Source organism: Furipterus horrens, unplaced genomic scaffold (genome assembly GCF_987537825.1).
Source record: "Furipterus horrens unplaced genomic scaffold, mFurHor1.1.pri manual_scaffold_10, whole genome shotgun sequence".
Taxonomy (NCBI): Eukaryota; Metazoa; Chordata; class Mammalia; order Chiroptera; family Furipteridae; genus Furipterus; species Furipterus horrens.
Window position 1 is genome coordinate 10,865,137 of NW_028327180.1, and position 23,517 is coordinate 10,888,653.

General features: G+C 39.8%; 1 protein-coding gene and 1 non-coding gene across 2 annotated transcripts in view; both read right to left on the minus strand.

Moving 5' to 3' along the window:
• Positions 1-23,517, minus strand: part of ELF2 (E74 like ETS transcription factor 2) — a 77,143-nt gene that overhangs the window by 28,561 nt on the left and 25,065 nt on the right. Inside the window, exon 4 of the mRNA XM_090288889.1 lies at positions 19,081-19,246. Within this exon, the coding sequence (XP_090145015.1) occupies positions 19,081-19,246 (166 nt within the window). The remainder of the gene's footprint in view (positions 1-19,080; positions 19,247-23,517) is intronic.
• LOC149999228 (small nucleolar RNA SNORA33) lies at positions 19,970-20,099 on the minus strand. Its single transcript, XR_016513842.1, has one exon. It is a non-coding gene; the product is annotated as a small nucleolar RNA SNORA33 (small nucleolar RNA).

Genomic DNA, 23,517 nt, shown 5'->3' on the forward strand with positions numbered 1-23,517 from the left:
CCAAAATGAAATAAAGCAATAAATTTTAAAACACAAGATTCACAAAACCAAAAGATGACTTGAAAGATTAATAAAATAGATGGACCTCAGCAAGAGTTATCAAGAGAAAGTATAAATGTAATGTAGAACAAAGGGAGCAATAACTATAAGTATGATATTTAAAAATATTAAATCAGTTCTATAAAAATTATAATCTAATAAAGTTAAAATATAGATAAACTGTATAAAGGAAAAGAATTAAATAGAATAGTAAGTAGGAAATAAATCAAAATGTAGTCCAAAGCCTTCTTTCCACAAAATAAAATCCTTTAAATGTCTCTTTAGGTAAATTCTTACAAATTATAAAATTAATTCTTATCTTACAGAAATTGTTGCAGAAAATAGAAGACAATAATAAATGAAAGCACCCTGGATTGTTTAGGAGCCTAGTATAATCAATTCAAAAACCAGATATGAATACACAAGGAAATTATAGTTCCTTATCACTTACGAAAGGCCCTTATTTTAAAGCAAACTAAAGCAAAATGATAAGCAACATGTATTCTGAAATGCAAGGAGAGTTCAATGTCGAAGAATCTGTCAATTAAGTGACATTTAAAAAAGAAGGCAAATCATGACATATCAAAGGAGGCTGAAAAAGCACCTGCTAGGACTCCATTTTTTTATATATATAACTAGCACATTTAATTGTTTTGTTTAACTGTTAAAAATTGCACGGACTCATGTTACAATCACTTGTGATTTTAACATAATTTCTGATGTTTGGGACTTATTTCTACTACGTTGATTTATGATTTGTGCTTCCAGGTTGCTTTCCTCCTCTGTTGCCCTTCGTTAGATCGGTCATGTTTACTGCATTCTCTAACCTACCCCCCAACTTCGTCTTTTGGAAGCTGTGTCTTCTACGTCTAGTATTTTAGTACCTCCAGCTGCTTAAAATAAACGTCCTTCATTTCACGTCTCAACTTCTCCGGCTCATGTTTCACACCGTTCCTGTTTGATTCAAGGGCCACCACAGCCGGGAGGCACTCTGTCTGTCTGGCGTTCCGTCTCTCAACCACGTATCTCTCTACAAAGCCTAACCTCAAGTTAAATTACAGTATTTGTCCGTCTCCAACTAAAATACAAAGTTCCTGGCATCCTGTTCTGATTTCACGACGTCTTCTCATTCACTCCCTCATTCAACAAACACTTGGCTGAAAACCTCCTAGGAATCTGGCTCTGAGCAATACCAGTGAACACAGGACACAGGGTCTCTGGCTGTATGAAGCCCTGTGTGGAAACATTAAACACACACACACATATACACAGAAGAGTAAAGTAAAACGTCGTTCAGTGACCCGGTCACAGCGTCCCACGTTCGCCTCGCTCCTCCAAGCGCAGCCAGCGGAGCGCACAGGTACCACCAGGGGGCACCAGACCACAGCCGGATCTCAGGCTGCGGAGGACGCCTCAGCCCCGACCCGGCCCCTCCGGACTCACCCACTTCTCACACAAGAGCGACTCGTGTCACCTTATTAAACTCACAATAGTGCCTCAGTGGACGCCACTTGAAAATTCTGCAGTTATTTACCTTTTCGTGGGAGCTTATTGTATCACAAGCTGTAGGTGCCAAATGCCTCCCCCACAAAAATAATAGAACAGTCCTGAGATTGAAGTCTCAGCTAAAGCCTCTCGCTCAGAGAAAGTGACATTCAGACTAAGATCTAAAGGATGACCAGGAGTTAAAAGCTGAAAGAATGGAAAGTAGTATGTCCCAGGAAAACAACAACAACAACAACAACAAAACCCGCATATGTGAGCGCCCCATGAAGAACGGATTAATGAAAAGGCGGAAATATAACTGTGTGTGTCTGATCCGGGGGTGGAGGGTGGGGAAGGATAATAAAATCCATCATACTTAACAGCTTGGGCTCTGGAGCGCCACTTACTGAGTTTAAATCCTTGCTTTACCACTTCAGCAGATGTCTACCCTTGGCAGAGATATCCAGCCTAGGGTTGCTGAGAATATTAAATATGTTAATATGTAAAGACCCAAGAACTATTTCTGGCAATACAGTAAAGAAATGTTTGTTTTCAGGGTTTTGTTGTTGTTTCTAGCTAGATGAGAAGAGCCAAGTTATTCCGGGTCTTGAAATATCCTGAATATATCCTGTTTAATGGGAACCCACTGGAAGTTTTAAGGGAAGGGGGCATCGTGATTCAATTTATGTCTGTTTTCAGTCACTCTTGCTAGTTTCTGAAGAACGGATGGCCTGGGGTGGCAGGAAAAAGGGACAAGAGATAAAGCGATGTCTGATCACCCTGGCCTGTCTTCAGCAAGAATCTTCGTTAGGTCAGTTTAGCCAGAACCCCGCTTACTCCTGACATTTCCTCTTAGCAGTCCACACACAGACCCCACCCTGCTCCTTGGCTACACAGCTCCCCTTGCCCACTGTCCTCAGTGCTGGGCCCACTCTCTCTGTCCCCGAGTACAAAATCCCATTGCAGGGGTCTCTAGACGCACCTCCCCGCCCTGAATAGTTTTCCTTCGTGTGCTTTAACAGGTGTCAGGAAGTTTGTTTTCTTCTTAACACTCCCCAAACAAACTTTTATTTATCCTCCCAGGCTCAGCTAAAATATGAACTTTCCATCACAGTAGCTAAGGGCTCTCTCCTCCTCACCCTCACTGATTTTTATCAAACCTTCAGTTATAAAGAGTTGTTTTATGTATTTTCCCTAATTGAGAGCCAGCTCCTTTACAGTAAGGGCCATATCTAGTTTCTTGTTCTAGCCCACACACACACAAAAAGTGCTACCCACACCACACGCAGTCTCAAATAACCCCACAAACGATCTCAGAGAAAGGGTGGTGCCTCGCACGTTGGCCTCCCTTTGGTAAGCAGAAGAAAAAGTCAGCCTGCTTTCTCCTCCCTTCAGCTCTTCTACCTTTTGGAATTCTGTTTCCCCTCCAACTAAATGCAGAATTAACTGGTTTCTCATTACCCTCCCCATTTCTTGCGGCCTTCAAAACCAAGTTTTTAGGGATTTAAGCACTTGCTACTACCTACTATTGAAAAGCAGAAGGTAACCAAATGAAACATGATTTTACAGTGGGGGTCTCTAACGTACGGTTCCCATGGGAGACGGGAAACTGAATGCACTGACTTCTGCCCTTTACTTTTATTCCCAAGGGTGAGGTTCACCAACAGTTCTTCGTTTTTCTGTGGGGGCCTCTGTTCCCAGAGCACAGGCCTGCAGATGAAGCCTAGACAGACGGTGTCCTGGTATCTCAAGCAGATAACTGGAGCTTCTGAGGGCCTCCTGAACAGGCATGTGATGGGAGCAATGGAATTAAAAACAGATGGCCAGAGCTTAATGTTGTAAACTCAAAGAGATGCTAACTGAGAACCAATGTCTTTAGAGAAGAAAAGGATGTTCAAGTCTATTCAAAAAAGCCAATGTCTCAAAAAGAAATCAGCACCTTTGATTTCTTTGCCCTCTTGAACCAAATCCTTGGTTTCCTCTTCTGAAGAGTTTCTTCCTTCTAAGGTATTCTAAATCTTTATTTTCTGTGAACTCAGTAGCAGGTGCTATAGAAAAAAAGGGTTCCAGTTTCCCTAAAAGTCTTGCCAAACACATAAACAAGAAGCACAACCCCAGCTGGTGTGGCTCAGTGGATGGAGTGCCAGCCTGCAGACCAAAGGGTCACTGGTTCAATCCCATCAGGGCACATGCCTGGGTTGTGGGCCAGGTCCCCAGTTGCAGGGGGGTATGACCGGCAGCTGATCCCAATCCAGATTGGTGTTTGCCTCACACATCAATGTTTCTTTCCCTCTTTCTCCCTCTATCTAAAAATAAACAATTTTTTTTTTAAAGAAGTACAGTTGGCCCTCTGAATCCAAAGGTTTTGCACCTGCAGATTCAACAACCTCAAATCAAAAATTATTTCATATATATGATGTTGTTGCTGATTTGTATTATGTAGTTAGACCTACAACGGTTGTGTGATTGAGTACTGCACATGTATAGACATTTCTTGTTGTCGTTATTCCTTAAGCAACACAGTATAACAACAATATACATAGCATTTACATCGTATTGGGTATTATCAGTAAGCTAGAGATGATTTAAAGTATATAGGAGAATGCGCCTAGATTATATGCAGATACTACACCGTTTTATACAAAGGACCTGAGCATCCAAGGATTTTAGTGTCCACAGGTGCCCTGGCCCCAATCCCCCTGCGTTACTGAGGGGGACCACTGTATCTTTTTGCTAACTAGATCAGAGACGCAACTCTTCTTTTTGATGTAACACTTTCGTAAACTCACTTGGTAATAAGAAAATCTCTCCCAAGTACTGGCTACCAAATAATTCATTTTGTTCAAATATATTCTTAAATAAGTCCTGAAGGATAATTCATATTATCACCACCTAGACTAATATAGAACATATGAAAAGTCTCTTTAGTTAAATAAAAATATTTAATTGTTCATCCCTTTTCAGTAGTATATATAGTTTGGCTGATTTACAAAGTGAAAACAAATCAAACGTTCAGTTATGACCAAACACTGACCTTAAACTTGGAGAATATGGAATATCTATTATACAAACTGGTACTCTATCTTAATAATTCTCATGGGAAGAGAGGAATTAGACTACAGTCTTTCTTCTCTTGATATCACTCAATGAAAAAAATTATAGAAATGTTAAAGGAAAAATTACTCCCACCTCATCTCCTAATCCCATTCCCAAACTGTAACTAACCACTGCAAACAGGCTGAGTTCTTAGCACTGGTTTCCCTGACTTTATGTGAACAGAAAAAAGAAATCACTCATGGGTTTTGATGGTACTATTTCCATACATAAAAACATGAAATAAAAATGGTGAAATTTAGAAATGCTTGATTCTATCTGACCTGCTGCTCTGCCCAGAGCGCTTCACTGTCAACTATGCCCTTCCGATGAAATTTCAATATGACCCCCTACAGAAGCAATAATGCGGTCCGGAACCCTGAGATGAGCTCCCATATTTAGCAATTCTTTGTCCTTCCTCACCTTCCCCAGCCTTATCTACTCCATACAATGTCCTTGAATGCTTGCTTTTTTCTCCCCTTCGTTGGTGGGTAAACTTTGAGGCCACGCACCGCGTCTCATTCCACTTCCTCCCTGGGAGCTATGACAGTACTCTGTGTGTAAAAGGTAGTTTTTACATTATAAATATTAAGTTTACCAGTATCTCAACTGTAGTTAATATCTGTCATATAGAAGAGGAGGGGGAGGGAGAATTTACCTGCTGCTGCAAATGCTTGAAAGGAAACGATTCAAGTTTGTTATTTTAGCTTAACTGCAACTATTAACTCAGAGAACAATATCAGGAGTTGTTAATTTATGTAATGTGATTTGTGACAAAGCAATTTTACGGGGTGGTGACCTTATCTGCTTTCTCCACTCGACTCCAAGCCCCATGAATCCTGAGACATCACCTGTCTTGTCTACCGGTCTAGCCCCAAGCCTAAAATAGAAGCTGCAATACGGAGGCTCAATGAATGTTTACCGATGAATTAATAATAGGAATGCATTCTGTCATCTCATACGCACCTGAAAGACCTTCAGTATCTCTCACCCCCAATGACAATTATGTGCGATGGGTACGATATAATAAAGAACTACAGTATTAGCTGCGTTTCCACGATGGCAGCAGCTCTCTCTTGGTGCTGTCGTTCCCAGCCATCGAGGTAACAGCTCTCCCACGTACGAACCCTGAGCCAACCCTGGGTCAACAGCATCAGCCTCGGCATCACCTGGGGACTTACTGAAAATGCCAATACATGAGTCCCACCCCAGAGCCACTGCACCGGAAATGTGTAAGGTGGGGCCTCGCAATTTGTATTCTTTTTTAAGGTTTTATTTATTTTTAGAGAGAAGAAAAGGAGAAAGAGAGGGAGAGAAACATCAATGTGTGCTTGCCTCTCACACACCCCCAACTGGGGACCTGGCTCCCAACCCAGGCCTGTGCTCTGACTAGGAATCGAACCGGCAACACTTCATTTCCCAAGCCAGCACTCAATCCACTGAGCCACACCAGCCAGGGCACTTTTTAAATAAGCCTTTATAAAAAATGTGTTAAATGTTCAAATATAAGGATGTTATAGGATGAGTTAAATTAAGTCAATCAATTAAAGGGCATGAAAAACTACCACTACCTAGTTGGGAGGCTTTTTGTTCCTTAGCAGGGATCTTAAGACTGTTCAATAAGTGACACATTTAAAATGGCTTTCAGATCCCTCTGATGGGTTCGTATTAGGGAAAAGAGACTCAAGGAGGAGCAGACAGAATCTGGTAGAGGAAAGGCTGAGGAGAAGGTGGATGAGAGCTAGAACAATGGCATGAGACCTGGGAAAATGGTTTTTTAGATTCTAACTGAATTTCAGCACTTTAATTTTAAATAAAGGTACAAACTACAGTAGTCTGGGCAGTATCTGTGACTTTGTGACCAATGGGATCCAATATTTTCCTATCGTATTATAGTTGTTATGATGGGGGAACTCAAGAGTTGGAAATGTTTAGTTTTAGGTAATAGTTAATGAGCTTAGTAACTTGATGCATGTAAAAAGCTACTGTTTCAGGGACTGAAGGTGACCACAGCAAGTCAACCTCTGTGCTCCGGAAGAGACCATAAGCCATCAAGATGGTACCCGAGCCACTGTGTTCCAAGGAGAGACATCTTGTCACCCGGGGGACAGATAAAGAAAATCATCCATGACACAGGACACAGGACACAGGACACAGATAAAAAAGAATCACCATAAAGATTCAATCGCTGTCTCCATTTATTGGTTCTGGTGACAGGCAGCACGAATGCCGGCTTCAAAATAAAATTTATGGTCATCACTACTTTCAAATTGTAGCAGTAACTTAGACCTGCCACTAGGCCTTATTAATGCATATTCAAGAACCATATGGGGGGGAGTGGGAGATGGGACAACTGTAACAGAAAAACATTTTTTTTTTAAAAAGGAAGCATATGCATTAATATATTACAACTAAAACAGTCTGAAAGCTGTATTTCAATATATTTGGTTCTTAGTAACCCTAGGTATTTTATATTTTTTATTTTTATTTTTTATTTTTTTAAAAGATTTTATTTATTTACTTTTAGAGAGAGGGGAAAGGAGGGAGAAAGAGAGGGAGAGAAACATCAATGAGTGGTTGCCTCTTATGCACCCGCAACTGGGAACCTGGCCCACAACCCGGACGTGTGCCCTGACTGGGAATTGAACCAGCAACCCTCTGGTTCGCAGGCTGATGCTCAATCCAGTGAGCCACACCAGCCAGGGTTATTTTACATATTCTAAAACATGGTTCTGAGAAGTGCACAGGCTTCACTGTATGGCCAAAAACGGTACCGGGTTAACAGTGAATACCTTTGTTCAAAGTGTTCATGACCTCCCTCTAAGGGATGAATCTAAGAAAACTTACGGGCCCTTTTCCCAGCTTACAAAAGGGCCCAGAGGACGCATACGGGCCAATGATACCTCAGCCTTCTAAAGAGCACTGTAGCAAAGCACCCAGCTTCTAACTCCAAAAACAAAAGCGAGCTGTGCAACCTCCTCATCTGTACGCCTTTCAGCTTAGCAGGCAATGAGCATGCTCACAGCGCACATCTGGAGAGGCAGACTACGCAGTGGAAGGTGAAGAACAGGTGACTACCAGGTATCTGTGAATGAGGAGCTAAGGAGTCAAGACCTTATTCTAGGTGATGCTTTGTCTTATTCTGCTTTTCGCTTACAGTCCTATTTTGGAAACAACTAAATCTGTGTAAAAAACATACTTTAAAACTCTTAAAAGGCTTCCCACTGCCCTTTGCACAAAGCCCGACAAACATGCCAAGTTTACCAAGCCCTCGGTAGTAAGGTGTTTTTTTTAGCTCTTTAGCCTCACCGTAATTCCCTTTCCTTCTCACAATCCGTGTTCTAGCCACACTTAATTCCTTTCTGCAATTCAAACAGGCATGTTCTCCTTCCCCCGAACTTCCAACCATGCTGATCTCCGCTTGGCTAATTCCTTCAAACCCCTCAATTCTGTTGAAATGTCACTTCCTCCTGCTATCTCCTCTTCTAAACCTTCAATTAATCCTATCATAACACTCATCACCTTTCATTGTAATAACATGTGAAATTGGCCACCTTCTGCACGAAGCTGAAAAGCCTGGCGAAGGCACAGACAGAGTCCTGTTTCCCACCAGGTACGCAGCTCTGAGCCCAACGTGCCGCAGGCCCTCAGCAAGCGCTGGATGGTCGAGGGTGAATGAATGTATGAATCTGCCTGGAGACAGGTTTTAAAGCGTTCCTTTCTGTACATCTAAGAGCCTTGAGCTTTCCCTTCTTGGCAACACCTGTAACCTTGAGTGCCACCTATTTAAAATTATAATTTGTATCTAGCCTTCTCCTGTCCGAATTTAAAAAGTTGTATTATTTAGACATATTGTTATATAGTAAAATTGTCACCTAGTTTGTTTGTTTTTTAAATCCTCACCGGAGAGAGAGAAACATCTCCCAACCTGCAACCTAAGGCACATGCCCTGACTGGGAATCGAACCCGTGACCCTCCAGTTTACAGGAAGACGCTTCAACCAAGGAAGCCCCACTTGTCAGGGCTGTCACTTTGTGTTTTTCTTTTCGGGTTTTTGTTTGTTTTTTTAAGTCTGAGTGGAAAGAAATAGTATTCCACTAGTTTCCAAAACCAAAGAAACATCATTTAACTGTCTATTCTCTAGATACATGTACTTAACTTTCCTTTTATATAAATTTCTCTTTAAAAGTATACAAATACCATTTTAAATCATTCCTTTTCACATCTTCTTTATTAATTGACAGGGCAGTTAGTTCTTTGTTTTTGGCCACTATGTTCTTCTTCACACAGTTAATAATCTGTAAAACATGTAATCAAGTACATGAAAAGTTGGTGGCTATTTTAAAGAGCCTTTAAAAAATCCTGCTTTAAAATTATAGTTTAGAAGGCAGTAGGGCAGTGGAGAGCAATGGGGGGAAAATTGCAACAACTGTAATAGAACAACAATTTTTAAAAAAATAGAAAGCAGAAGCTTTATTTTTAGATCACAAAATCCAACTTAAAAGTGACAATTATCATAAAACTATCTTTTTGTATATTTTATTATGTTGCTACAGTTGTCCCAATTTCTTTCCCTTTTGCTCCCCTCTTCCCAGTACCTCTCTTCCCTACATCAATCCCACCCCCCTTAGTTCATATCCCTGGATCGTACATATAAGTTCTGTGGCTTCACCCTTTCCTGTATTATTCTTAACTTTCCCTGTCTATTTTGTACGAACCAATTATGCTTCTTAATCCCTGCACCATTTCCCCATTTCTCCCCCTTCCCCCTCCCAGTTGATAACCCTCCAAATGATCTCTATACCTATGATTCTGGTTGTTTGCTTAGTTGGTTTTTGTTTTTATTTTTTAGATTCAGTTGTTGATAGTTTGTTGTCCTTTTAATGTTCATAGTGTTGATCTTCTTTTTCTTAAATAAGTCCCTTTAACATATCACATAATAATGGCTTGGTGATAATGAACTCTTTTAGCTTTACCATGTGTGCGAAGCACTTGATCTGCCCTTCCATTCTAAATGATAGCTTTGCTGGATAGAATGATCCTGGTTGTAGGACCTTGCTTTTCATCACATTGAATACTTCGTGCCAGCCCCTTCTTGCCTGCAAAGTTTCTTTTCAGAAATCAGCTGACAGTCTTATAGGCACCCCTTTGTAGGTAACTCTCTGCTTTTCTTTTGCTGCTTTTAAGATTCTCTCCTCTTTAACCTTTGGCATTTTAATTATGATATGTCTTGATGTGGTCCTCCTTGGGTCTAGCTTGTTTGGGACTCTCTGTGCTTCCTGGACTTGTATGTCTATTTCCTTCACCAAATTTGGGAAGTTTTCCTTCATTATTTTTTCACATAAGCTTTCCATTTCTTGCTCTTCCTCTTCTCCTTCTGGCACCCCTATAATTCGGATATTGACACATTTAAAGTTGTCCCAGAGGTTCCTAAGCCTCTCCTCATTTTTTTCAATTCTTGTTTCCTCATTCTGTACTGGTTGACTGTTTTTTTCTTCCTTATGTTCCAAATCATTGATTCGAACCCTGATTTCCTTCTCTTCACCATTGGTTTTGTGTGAATTTTCCTTCTTTTCATTTAGCATGGACTTCACTTCTTCCTTTATGCATTTGCCATATTTAAGTATATCTGTCAAGCCTATGAGCATCTTTATCACCAGTGTTTGGAAACCTGCATCTGTTAGGTTGGCTATCTCCTCATTGCTTAGTTCCCCCACTGGAACCTTGATCTGTTCCCCCTTTTGGGCCATACTTCTCTGTCTCCTCGTCTTGACAGGCTCCTGTGTTTGTTTGCCTCAGTGTCTTAGATACAGCTGCCGCACCTGTCTGGATGAGTATTTCTTCTTTGTATCTTTGTTCGACTTCCATGCAGCTGGATTTTCTGGAACTTCTGTTTGTCTCCAGTTTTGAGGTACATGTATTCCTTCTTAGTTGTGGAGGGAGACACAGCATGTCTATCTAGGCCTCCATTTTGGCCAGAAGTCTGATAAAACTATTTATTGATTTAAGTAAATGTGTTATGTTAAAATGCTTTTTCACCCTGGCTAGTGTGGCTCAGTGGATTAAGTGCTGGCCTGCGAACCAAAAGTTAACAGGTTCGGATCCCCACCAGGGCATATGCCTGGGTTGCAGGCCAGGTCCCCAGTTAGGAGTATACGAGAGGAAACCACACATTGATGTTTCTCTCCTTCTCATTCTCCCTCCCTCCCTCCTCTCTTTAAAAATAAGTAAATAAAATCTTTTAAAAGTATATTCTTTCATCTTCTATATGCTCTCCATAATTTAATGCTCTATGGTTATTCTGTATACTTTTAAACAATACAGTTAATGTTTTGTTTTGTTTTTTATTTAAATACTCTCTTTTAAAAGATAGTAAAGAATTTAGAGATCTTGGGAGGTTGCAGAAGCATGAAGAAAGTAAAGAGGGTTAATACATGGTGACATGAGGAAGCCAGACTTTGGGTGTTGAGCACACAATGGATTATAAAACTGTACACCTGAAACGTATATAATGTTATTGACCAATGTTACCTCAGTAAATGTAACTTTTTAAAAAATTTTTAGAGATCTTAATCAGCACATACAGGGACTTCCACAACTGCAACTTGCCTCCATTTTTCAAATCCAATTTTAATGTCCAATTTCCAGAAAATAGAAATTTTATAACACTCATAATTACATACCATATTTCATTAATTCTAAGATGTACTTTTTTTTTTCACATTTTGACATCTCTGAAACCAAGATGTATCTCACAACTGATGGTCTCCTAAAATTTATAGTTGGTAGCATGTTTTCCTTTTAGTGGCCGAAAAATAATGTTTCTTACAATTGATGGCATCTTCGACTAAATGGAACAGTTATTAAAATATTAAAGCTTTTCTCTAATAATGCTTTCTAATTGAACTAAATCACAGTACAATTACAATTCAAATAATTCTGAAATCAAAACTTAAGATCCACATTTTTATGTTTTTAGAAAACTAGTGCCTAGACGAAACTCAGGAAAACAGATAACTGGAAGAAACCAGTTCTTTTTTTAAAAAACTAGGAAAACCTAGAGTAGAGGCAGAAATACCAGAAATAAATATTTTAAAAGGCTTGAAGATGTTCAGTAGTAGCTTCCAGGGAAGTGAAGGCATGAAATAGCTCTAGAGCTTTATCTATAAAAAGAAACAAATATTAGCAAGAGGGCGGGGGGGAGCTCAGAGAGCAAACTATTTAGGAGGAAAAATGCTATACAGCATTATTCCTTCCTCTTTCAGGAGGAATCATTGTCACCTTTCAAACAAAAATATGGTACGGGTAGTGAAAATAATTGTAATTAGATATAAAGTTGTAAATATCCTTAATAAAGTAAAAACCAACCTACCAGCATTGTTCTCCTTCTGGCTCAATCTGTTTCACCTTCAGGTGATCCTAGGACAGGGACTCCTTTTCAGGTCCCCAGTTTTTCACGTCGATCTTCTACCTCCCTGTGGCAACAATATTTTCTCATTAAAAGAGTCCTTTGGTGCCACAGGGAGGATTTCTGATGATATAACAAATGCAAAAACTATCACAGCTCATCATGAAGCCAACTTAGTGTTGAGGTTCTTCAAGAAAGAAAGTGAACTCATCTTATTTTTCAAGAAAGAAATCTAGCTTTCTTGAGCTGCATTTTTTAAAACCTAAACTTTCATTTATTTAAAAAAAAGAAACTGCTTTCTTGTTGCGTTATATAAAAATCTGTATCATTCATCTGCCTTTTCAACTAATCTCTGAACACAATTTTGTTAATCACAAAAAATGTTTCCAAGTTTTCTTGATAATTACTTTATTTACTAAGTTCAACTTTTTATGTTTTTATATCTGTTAAAAATCAAAGTCCTGTTCCCAATGATCAGAAGAGAAAAGGAGCTACCAGACCCCTTTCAGCCAATGTTTGTTAGTAAAGATTAGTAATTCTACATGTATTATATAACACCATGTTAATTATGCTTAAAATAAACATTAAAAAAAGGTCAGCAGTAAGCACAGAAAAGCAGTAGTTACTGTTGAGATTCTGGTGAGATTACAGAGGGGTTTCATTGTTTATTCTTTGGAGTACTTCCCAGTTTTTCCAATGAGCATGTATTGCTTTCATTGTAAGAAAAGAAAATTTAGGTGTAAGCAAATGATTAAAACCTACTTTGATTTTAACATAATATTAATCTAAATATGACAATATTATGGCTTTGATATATTTCAGATGACCATGTATATTTTTTGGATGACTACCTTTTCATATTTTAAATAACTTTAAGGTTTCAATATTTAGCATATAAACAAAAAAAAAAGTTTACGATTTTTACAGATGGTTCTTGATTATGCTGCCATGTACGTCAAAACTGAATCTGTTTCAGTCTCTATTTCCTAACAGTTATGTGTTAAACACTATATTATATACTACATTTGACAAAATGAAAATATATGGTCTCTGTCTTCAAGGGACTTACACGCTTACTTTGGAACAGTATAAGAAAGTGAATGATCAGTGCTTAAAAGGAGACAGTCTCAGAGAAGGTGGCGAAGGGAGTGTTTAACACAGGCCACAATCACATGGAAAGTTTCTGGTAGTGGGACCTTAAGAATGGATGCTACCTGAACACATTCTTGGTGAAAACTATTTGAGCAAAGCCTCAGAAGCATAAATAGCACAGTCCATGCTAGGGGCAGTAAGAAAAACAGCAAGAATACAGTGTTTCAGTAGATAAGAAGGACAGATCAAGAAGCAGCTACTAAGGGGAGATTCTGTGGGTCACTGAATTTGGCAGAGGAGTGGCCTTTGAAATCTGATAAATAAAGAGATTCAGGAGAATGATAAATGCAGTTGCCAAAGCACAGTAAGTTCAGGGAGGAATGACTAGGAACAAGTACAGACTGAAGGTATGAAGCATTTGTTTTTTTTAAACAAATGGAAGTGAAAGGAAAGACAAACATGTAAAAGAGAAGTAAACAAACATTCCGTTTTAATGTCCAAAAGGGCCAAAGGACAGAAACAGCTCGGTCACTGCTAATGCCGAGTGCCACCCCATCTCTATGATCGTCCTAGGCTTGCCCACAGGTCTGTAACTAGCCATTTACTAAAATGTTCCTTTAATTATCCTAATTTGAGTACGCCATCTGTTTTGTGATGGGACCCTAACTATACATTTGAGCATCTGTAAATACCCAAATACAATATTCCCTCACTTATTGTGGGTATTACATTCCAGACCTCCCCACAAAGTAGGAACCTTACATTTATTCTACACTCTTAAACCTACGTAACTTTAACAACACACGTATACAGTAACGCAAGATCCCGCAATACAGTGAAAAATCCACGATAAATCATTAAATATAACATTTTTTAAAATCCCATGATACAGTGAGGCCACGATAAGTGAACCACGATATAGAGAGGGACTACTGTATGTCCCCCCCAATGCTGTGCTTCATCTCAAAATCAACACGCCTATTACCAAACTCCCCTGCCTCCCAAAACAGCCCCGCCTTCCTCCAATCCCTATGCAATACCATCGTCATCACTTCGTGTCAAAAACTGAGTAGTATCTGAACTGCCTCTCCCCGTGAGCTGCCATGTCTGGTTAGACCTCACATGGTAATACAGTTCACGTAAGCCTCTCCTGTTCCTCCACATCTAACCTTGTTTGAATGTTTCTCAAGCCATCCCTTGGCTCCTGCTCCAGCGGCCGCCCTTCCTGCCTCCCCTTCTCCCCTACGGCTCGTCCTCTGTCTGCTGAGATGCTAAAGACATAGCACTTCCCACTGAAAGCCTTCCAAATCTGCATTTTACAGAACGAATGGCCAACGCTTGGGTTCCCATCACAATCCAGTCACAACTCTCAATAGAACCTCCTGTCAACGTCGTATTTACTCTATACCGTCTACACACACCTTGGGCTTCAATGTCCCGCATATTTACTAATGACGTTTCCTTCGGGCTCAAGCGCCTTCGGCTGACGGACTTCCCATCTGCCATCCAAACCCTACCACCTGTCCTCCTGCTTCACTTTCTTGAAAACATTCCCTAATCCTGTGAATTGAAAACAGCACCCTTGCACATAAAAAATGCCAAGTACTTATTAATATGTCCTCATAAATTTAAGTGAATGGTTAAGAGGATAAATACAGTAAGTTAAGGTGCCAGATGAAGAGGCAAATTCTAAACAGCTCAATCTTCTCAGACAAGCATTGAAAGATTTCTATCAAAACTTACTATTCAGCCCTGGCCAGGTAGCTTGGTTGGTTAGAATGTTGTCCCAACACACCAAGATTGAAGGTTCAATCCCCAGTCAGGGCACATAAAAGAACCAACCAATGAATGCATAAATAAGTGGAACAACAAATCAATGTCTACATGTCTCTCTCACTCTCTTCCCCTTCCCTCTCTCTAAAATCAATAAATAAAAATTAAAATTAAATAAAATGTACAGTCATATATATGTGTGTGTGTGTGTGTGTGTGTGTGTGTGTGGTTGTTTTCTTTTTTTTTTTTTTGCGAGGCCATAAAAATTGCATTTTCCAATCCTAGGGGATCCAAGAGATTGCTCTCCCTGCCTCCAGCTCAGCCCCTCCATCTAAGGAGCAGCCTCCAGAATTGGTGGGACTCAGCAGTCAGGACCACCCTTCATCCACACTGCACGGCTGTTCCTCTGAGGCTCTTTAGGATTACTAACCCTAAATTATCCTCAAAAAGCAGTTTATAAGTTTAGATGAATATGCTATTTTTTTAAATCCTCACCTGAGGACATTTTTCATTGCTTTTAGGAAGAGAGGAAGGGAAAGGGAGAAACATCGACGCGAGAGGGAAGCATCGACGCGAGAGGGAAGCATCGACTGTTGCCTCCCACACGTGCCCAGACCAGGGATCGAACCCACAACCCAGGTAGGCATCCTGACTGGGAATCGAACCTGCAACCTTTTGGTTACGGGATGATGCTCCAACCAACTGAGCCACATGGGCCAGGGCTAAATATGCCTATTTTTAAACTTTCAAAACGTATTTGGTTTTTCCTGTAGATTTTAAGAAAGGATTACTATTACATATAAGCTCTGTAAGGGAAACATAAACTTTTAGATTATAAAAAGGTGAAACAAAATAGCCTATAATTACACCTAACAAAATTAGAAATCGTTTTATTCAAAAAAGAATGAAGATGGCTAAATATACGGCATTGGGTTTTAGTACTCCTGCCTGGATGACATCATGAACAGTCTCTGGTATGGAGGTATATGCATGGGTATACAGAAATGCAGATGACTGATGTTCCTCTCACACATCACACATCAGTGTCTCGCCCTCCCTTCCCCTCTCTCTAAAAATAAATAAATAAAAATTTTAAAAGATTTTATCTATTTATTTTTTCTAGAGAGAGAAGGGAAGGGAAGGAGAAAGAGAGGAAGAGAAACATCAATGTGTGGTCGCCTCTCATGCCCAGGTCAGTAAGTATAATGACAAGCATTTTTAGATTAATATAACCTGAGTTATAATGTAGGAATATTCCAGGAAGTGCTTCCTGGATGAACAAAAGGAAATCTTATTCTATATAAATCTCATTTCCACCCATTCCCCAAATAAAATCTGCTATAACCATCTTATAAATATTACTTTGTTTTTCTTCCCACTCAGCTTCTTCTCCAAAGTTTACATGTCTGGAATTTTAGTTAAAACTTTATACCCCAAGAAAAGAGCCTGATCCTAATCCACTGCCCAAACGGAAACATGCATTAGTATAAAGCCATAACAACCTTCATTCATTCATATAAGTTCTAGGTCTCAGAAGAATGAAAATATATTCGGATTTTAATTTGTTTAAAAATGCATTTGAGTCTTTAAACAGAAACAAATTTAAGCTCAGAGTAGCTATTCTATACTAATCTATGTATACTAAAGACCCTTATAAAGTTACATTAACATCCATGAGCTGTAATATTGTGAAACAACAGTCTACTGTAGAATCCGTGGTCTGCATGCCTTATGATGAATAAATACGAGTGTTTTAAACTGCTGTCGTTGTAGACGTATGAGCCAGCAGTTTTCAGTATGAATTTGGCATTGCCTTTTTAAAGAGTTACATCTGAATTCTAAGTTTTACAGTGTTGTTCTGTAATGAGAGAGAAATAGCTATACTATGCTATTCTTCATTTTTAGAAGTAATAAAGCAAGCATAGATTTCCTTAAAATCCATGAGCCAGTATGCAATTAAAAATTAAGATGAACTTCTCAGGTACATTGAGACTACTTTAGCATAATGTGAGTTATTTGCTAACATTTCATTTAGTAATGAAGAAAAAATAAATCTAAAAAATATTGTGTTCAAAACCACTTCTAAAAACTACCACAAAAGGAGCTGTTATTTTACCCAGACTTTGTATAGCGTCTTTTTCAATATCACAGTCACTCATATCTATGTCCTACAAATGATATCATCACAGTCAGAGTTCAAGAAGACTAAGACAATTAAATCCCTTAAACGGATGATATTTGCCCCCTATTCAGAACTGTTTTTACCTGAGTGATTTAAATCAATGAAGCACTGACCACTAATTGGTATTTTAATGTAATAAACACTTTATGGTAAAATAATTTTCTACCCATGAAAACTTGGTAGTTTTCATTTTTCACAGCTTCTAATTTGCTATCAAAAACAGTCTTCCATAGGCCTTTTAATATTTTCCAGAAAATTCAAACAATTCTATTCTTTCATTCAACTTCAGCTATCACACTTTTGTTCTTGTACTATTAGTTTTCTGCTTAAGTATGCTCCTATAATGAAATTAGTTACAAAAGCTACTTCAAAATATCATCATACATAATGCTTTTAGCTGCTCTTCCTATTCTCAAGAAGAAAACTCATCTCTGCCACTTGACAGAATTCTAGCTTCTGACTGAAAAACTCTCCAAAGTATCTTTCTGCTACTTGCACTACTTTATTTTTTCTAAGGTTTCTTAAAAATTAATTTATTTAGCCCTGGCTGGAATGGCTCAGTGGACTGAGTACCAGCCTGAGAACCAAAGGGTCACTGGTTCGATTCCCAGTCAGGGCACACGCCTGGGTTGCAGGCAAGGTTCCCAGTTGGGGACGCACAAGAGGCGACCACACATTGATGTTTCTCTCCCTCTCTTTCTCTCTCCCTTCCCTTCTCTCTAAAAAAAATAGATAAAATATTTTTCAAAAATTAATTAACTTATTTACTTTTAGAGAGAAGGGAAGGGAGGGAGAGACATGGATATGTAAGAGGAACATTGATCAGTTGCCTCCCACATGCCCCCAACTGGGGACCCAGCCTGCAAGCCCAGGCGTGTCCCCTGACCAGGAATCAAACCAGCAATCTTTCAGTTCACAAGCCAGTGCTTAATCCATGAAGCCACATCAGCCAGGGCTGTGCTATGTATTTTAATTCAAGTACCACTGACAACTAAAAACATGAAGCCTATATGACATCTGTGGCAATCATTTTGAAAAGTAAGATCACCACTTCACGTGGGGTTTGCTGGCATTGTTGTCACCATTGCTCTGAGGAGCAAGGGGGCTTCCAATCCCTCAGCTCCACCAAAAATAAATCTGGGGGAAAAAAAACAGCTCTAAGCCAGAAGAACTGGTCATCCTAGGGAGTGTATCGAGCCTCCGCAAGTAGAAAGACATCAAATACTCACCATTTTAATCATGAGACTTGGCTACATTTACAGAAATTTACCTAAATACTTAAGAATAAGTGTTATGAGGATTATACACCAAGCATAGGGATTCTTTTTCACCATTAACAGCTAACGATACATTTTAATATTTATCATTATAAAATAGTCACTACAATCCTTCTGGTAAAATACTCATTTTCTTTATGGTCAATGGCAAAAATTAAAAGTTTTCTTCAAGAACTGTACATACTAATCCCCATTAAACATCAAGTTACATCACCACAGACAGACTGAAATAATACAATTTCTAAGACAAAAGGGAAGAAGAACCTGATAGACTACTGCAAAGATGCTTCTGACCTAAGAAAAAAGGATCACACTGTTCCAGCGATACTGATTCAAAGGAACTCTCCATCTGTTACAGACTGAGAATACCATACTTATCTTTTGAATTAAAAAGTTACCCTCATAGACTAGCCTACTGACCTCTATAATTAACAAACAACTAGTGAATTTTTACACTCCCAGAAAAAGTATAAAAATAATTTTTTATTGTGAGCCTGCAATTTTGTACTTTGGATTCACGATATGAGATTCTGTTATACTGCAAAAAAAGTTATAATGGAGAACTTCTTATATCCATATAAATTCTCTTAAGAGCTATTTCACTTGTTTCCAATCTATACTAAATAGCATCAGAAGGAGGCTTTTTGGTACATTATTCATCTGGCAATAGGAACGATGACACTTACAAAATGAGAAAGTGAGAGATAATAAACATTTGATGAGATGTCTACCTGTTTCCACATTCTCGGTCTCAACTTCTTGCTCTTCTGCCACATCTTGCATCATATAAGTCTCATCATCATAAACCAGAACCTGGGCCGCATAGCCCTGCTCTAATCTGGCACTTGGAACTGGCTCCACAATCACTGCTGGGTATTCAGAAACATTTTCACTTTCCTACAAGAGCAAATTTAAAAAACAATCAACCTTTTTATTCACAGATGCGGATTCACTTATAAACTCTTCAGTTCATCAAGTCTCAAGGAGTCCACACAATGAGTTTCTTGTATTATAAACATGAATGCAAAAACCCAAAACAAGGGATGAAAAGGACTAACTTTAACCATCGGTGGCAAGTTAAGAGGTGAGGCTGAAACTAAACATTTTAACTAGTCGAGGCTTTAGGATGAAGATGGCAAATTAAACGCACACATAAAATTTCACTTCCTCATGAAAGCAGTAAAAAGACTTTTAGACATAAATCCATCGGGAGAAGAGATAAGAGTAACAAAACCCTTGGAAGACTGAAAGGGGATGGGGGAATGTTATTAAGTGGCTTAGCAGACCCAGGAAAGCCAAAGCACAGCCTGGCACATGACTCTGGAGCATCCTCAGAAGGCAATTCCAGTTACTTCTGGACATGGAAGGGCAGCAGGTGGTAGAGAAAGAGGAGGTTCAAACAAGGAAGATCCCATTAAACCTGTTGGAAAAGCACTTGAATTCCTAGACCCACCTGCTCCTCCGTGAGGCTAGGCCACAGCCCTCCCCACCTTAGCAGCAGATTAAAGAGGGAGAAACAAGAGTGACTTGGAAGTATATTAAGGCATCTCTGGTAGTATCACTACTGTACCAAAAACAGTTTCCAATCAGCTTTCTCGTCCTCAACTTCTTTTTTACATTTCTTATAGCCACATTCGGGGGCCTTAATGACGCTAATGTCTTTAAGGCTTGTAACACGGCTTTACTATTGCCAGTTTTCTCTAAATTTACGCAGAAACACATTCAGGTAAGCAGACTCACTGGCTGGCTTTAGTCCTCAACTTTCAATCGTGAGCAGACAGCCACGTATTACAGTTCTCTAAGACACAAAGACGCAGAATATATACGTACACACACACGCATATATATCCACATTTCTCACAGAGATAAAAAATATGATAGCCATAAAACAAGAACGGAATACAATAAATAAAATTTAAAATAAAAGAGTTCTTAGAAATTAAAAACATAATACCTGAAATGAAATGACAGAAGCTTGGACGACTACATTGAGGCAGTCTTCCAAGGACCAGAGAAAAAAGATAAAGGGATAGAAAATAGGAGAGAAAACAGAACAATATTAGAGGGCCAGTACAGAAGGTCCAATATCTGAATAGCAGGAGTTCCAGAAAAAAGAAAATGGAGGGGGAGAGGGAGGCTGGAAAGAAATCAAAGAATTCCAGGAATTTTTCTAGAGCTGAAGGACATAAGCTGCCCACTTGAAAAGACCTACCAAGCGTTAGCATAAAAAATTAGGGGAGACCTACAATGAGGCACACCACTGTGAAACAGCCTAATACCGGGGGCAAAAAGAAGATTCTACCAGCTTCTAGAAAGAAAACACACACCACACACAAGGACTCAGGACTCAGTTCCGTCTTCTCAACCATCCTACTGGAAGGAAGAGGGCAATGGAGCCATTGCTTCAAAATTAGAAGGGAAAAGCATTTCCAACCTGGCATTCTTCACCCAGTCAAACCATCTTATGAAAGCAGAATAAAGGTTTTTTTCAGACATGAAAGAGCTCAAAACATTTACTTTCCCTGCATCCTTTCTCAAGAAGCAACTGGAAGGTGTTTTCCATCAAAATAAAAATTTTTTTAAAGTAAAATTTTAATAAAAAGATGACCGAGCACGTGGGGGAGAGACGACAGGACTGTTCAGGGAGGCCCCAGCAGGCCAGCTGTGCGTTGGGTGTGCAGGGGAACCAGGCCAGCCTGCAGCAGCGGGACTCCTGAGACGCCCGATCAGCTGTCGTCTCCCAGATAAACACTGACACTGCTCCCAAGCACAGGGCGCCCGAGAAGCCTACCCCAGACTGTCTCGCGTACCCGTCCGCCCCCGCTGGCCTTGCTGCCTGGGTCAGCCGAGAACGCTCATTTCACCTCCCCGCTGCGTTCTGCTGTGACATACATGCCCCAAAGCGCTGAAAGGCTAGAAGGAGCGGAGAAACCAAACCTGAAGGACAGCGCTCTGCCCGCGGGACCGCACACCTGTCGCCCAAACATGCGCGCTGGGGTCCGCGCTGCAGCCCTGCCAGCTTCCTGCCCAGGCTGGCCTGGGGTTTCCAGGAACTGACGCAGGACACGGCTTGAACCTCGGCAAACCCTGATGCCCAGCTCCTCCGCCCATTTCCTGGACGCCTGCATCTCACTGTGGGAAATGCCGCCCTTTCCTCACTCAGTCAGCGGGTACTCTGCTCATTTTCTCAAAGGAATAACACTATTTCTCACAGACAATAACACTAGAAAGAAAAGAAGTAACACGTAAGTCAGCATAATGGCACTTCTGGGGACAGACAGCGTAGAGACAGGAGAGAGGGACACACTTCTTATTCTAAAATACTAGTCACTTCTATTTTTTAACCTGAGTGACAGGTAATATACATTCTTTTTGTTATTCTTAGGCTGAAATGTATATATTTTATACACACTTCATTTTGTATCAAACACTTTACAAAATTTTTAAATTACAAAAAGATACAGCAAATTTTTTTTAAAAGGAAGTAAATGCTGAATATTAACATTGAATTTCCTACTCTGTATAAGGCAAAAAATGTGAGTCTAACTTTTCACCATTAAAAAATAACTCTGGCTGGTGTGGCGCAGTGGATTGAGTGCCGGCCTGCGAACCAAAGTGTCGCTGGTTCGATTCCCAGTCAGGGCACCTGCCTAGGTTGCAGCCAGGTCCCCAGTTGGGGGTGTGTGAGAGGCAACCACACACTGATGTTTCTCTTCCTCTCTTTCTCCCTCTCATCCCCTCTCTCTAAAAATTAATAAATAGAATCTTTCCAAAAGAAATATTCTTTCCCACACATTGAATATAATCACAGCTGAATCACAATGCTCAGGTCCGTAACCACAGCCCACAGGCAGCCACCAAGCTATAAAGTAGCTGCTAACAAGAAGCGTGGCACAAGGAAGGCGGATGCAGTCTCCTCTTGTTAGAAACTCAGAAAGAAGCATCATCAGAGCGGCTGAACTAGTATTAAATCAAACAGTGGCTATTTTATTTATATGTAATCCAGGGGACTTATAACTTTGTTCACTCCTCTGAAATCTAATAGCATATTTAATAGTAATATTAATCTGAGATTATTTTATATTGTGCATCACCCTATCAGTAGAAAATAAGTCACATTTTCTAAACCATGAAATATGTGAGGACTAGAATCCTGTAGAAGGCTAATAGTACTCTTTTCCCCACCAATTAAGGTTCTGGGCCCCTATATTCTCTTTGTTTTAATATTTCAATGGTTCCTTCCATTTAATCCTAAAAAGCAAAAACCTTTATTAAAAAGTTCATCTCTTCTTTCTAATCACTGTATATACCTCTCAAAATGACAAGCAATCTAACCCCTTGACTTGTTTTCTACATATACCTTATAATCTGGATCCCACCACCTCAATGACTATTCACTCAAAGTGTCAATAAGGACATTCTATTTCTGTTTTCAAAACGCTCCCCTGCCATTCTGAAAACAACACACAGATCATCACGTCATTCAAAAAATTCTTTCTTCCATCTTTTTTTTCTCTCCTCTGACTCTTCTTCCTTCTCCAGTGACTAGACATAGCCAACTATAAGGTTCTGTCTTCAGCATTTCCTTTTTTTAACTCTATACTGCCATCCCCATCAAGCCTGCCCATTCCGATGGCTGCGAAATAGCACCTCTAATGCTGATGATTACTAAATATTTGCTTTCCAGCCCCTCAGTGTGGCTCATGTGGTTGGGTGTCCTTCCACAGGGCGAAAAGTCGCCGGTTCAGTTCCCACTCAGGGCGCATGCCTGGGTTGTGGGTTCGGTCCCTGGTTGGGGCGTATGCGAGAGGCAACTGATGGATGCTACCTCTCTCAGACAGATGTTTCTCTCCTTCTCTTCCTCCTGCCCTTCCCCTCTCTCTAAAAAATAAATAAATAAAATCTTTAAATATCTGCTTTCCACTCTGACCCATCCCCTAAACTCCAGACCCAGATTTTAAACTACCGACCTAACATCACTACAGGAATATTCAGCCAATACTTCAAGCGTAACGTGTCTAACTAGAACAAATTTATCAACATCTCTCCCTATTCCCCTACCCTGTGTTTTTCTCCAAACCTCAGTTTCTCCGTATGTAAAAGAGATTATAATATTCATGTTTAAAGTCCCTTGAAAGTTAAAAAGGCACAAATTAGTGAGAGCTATT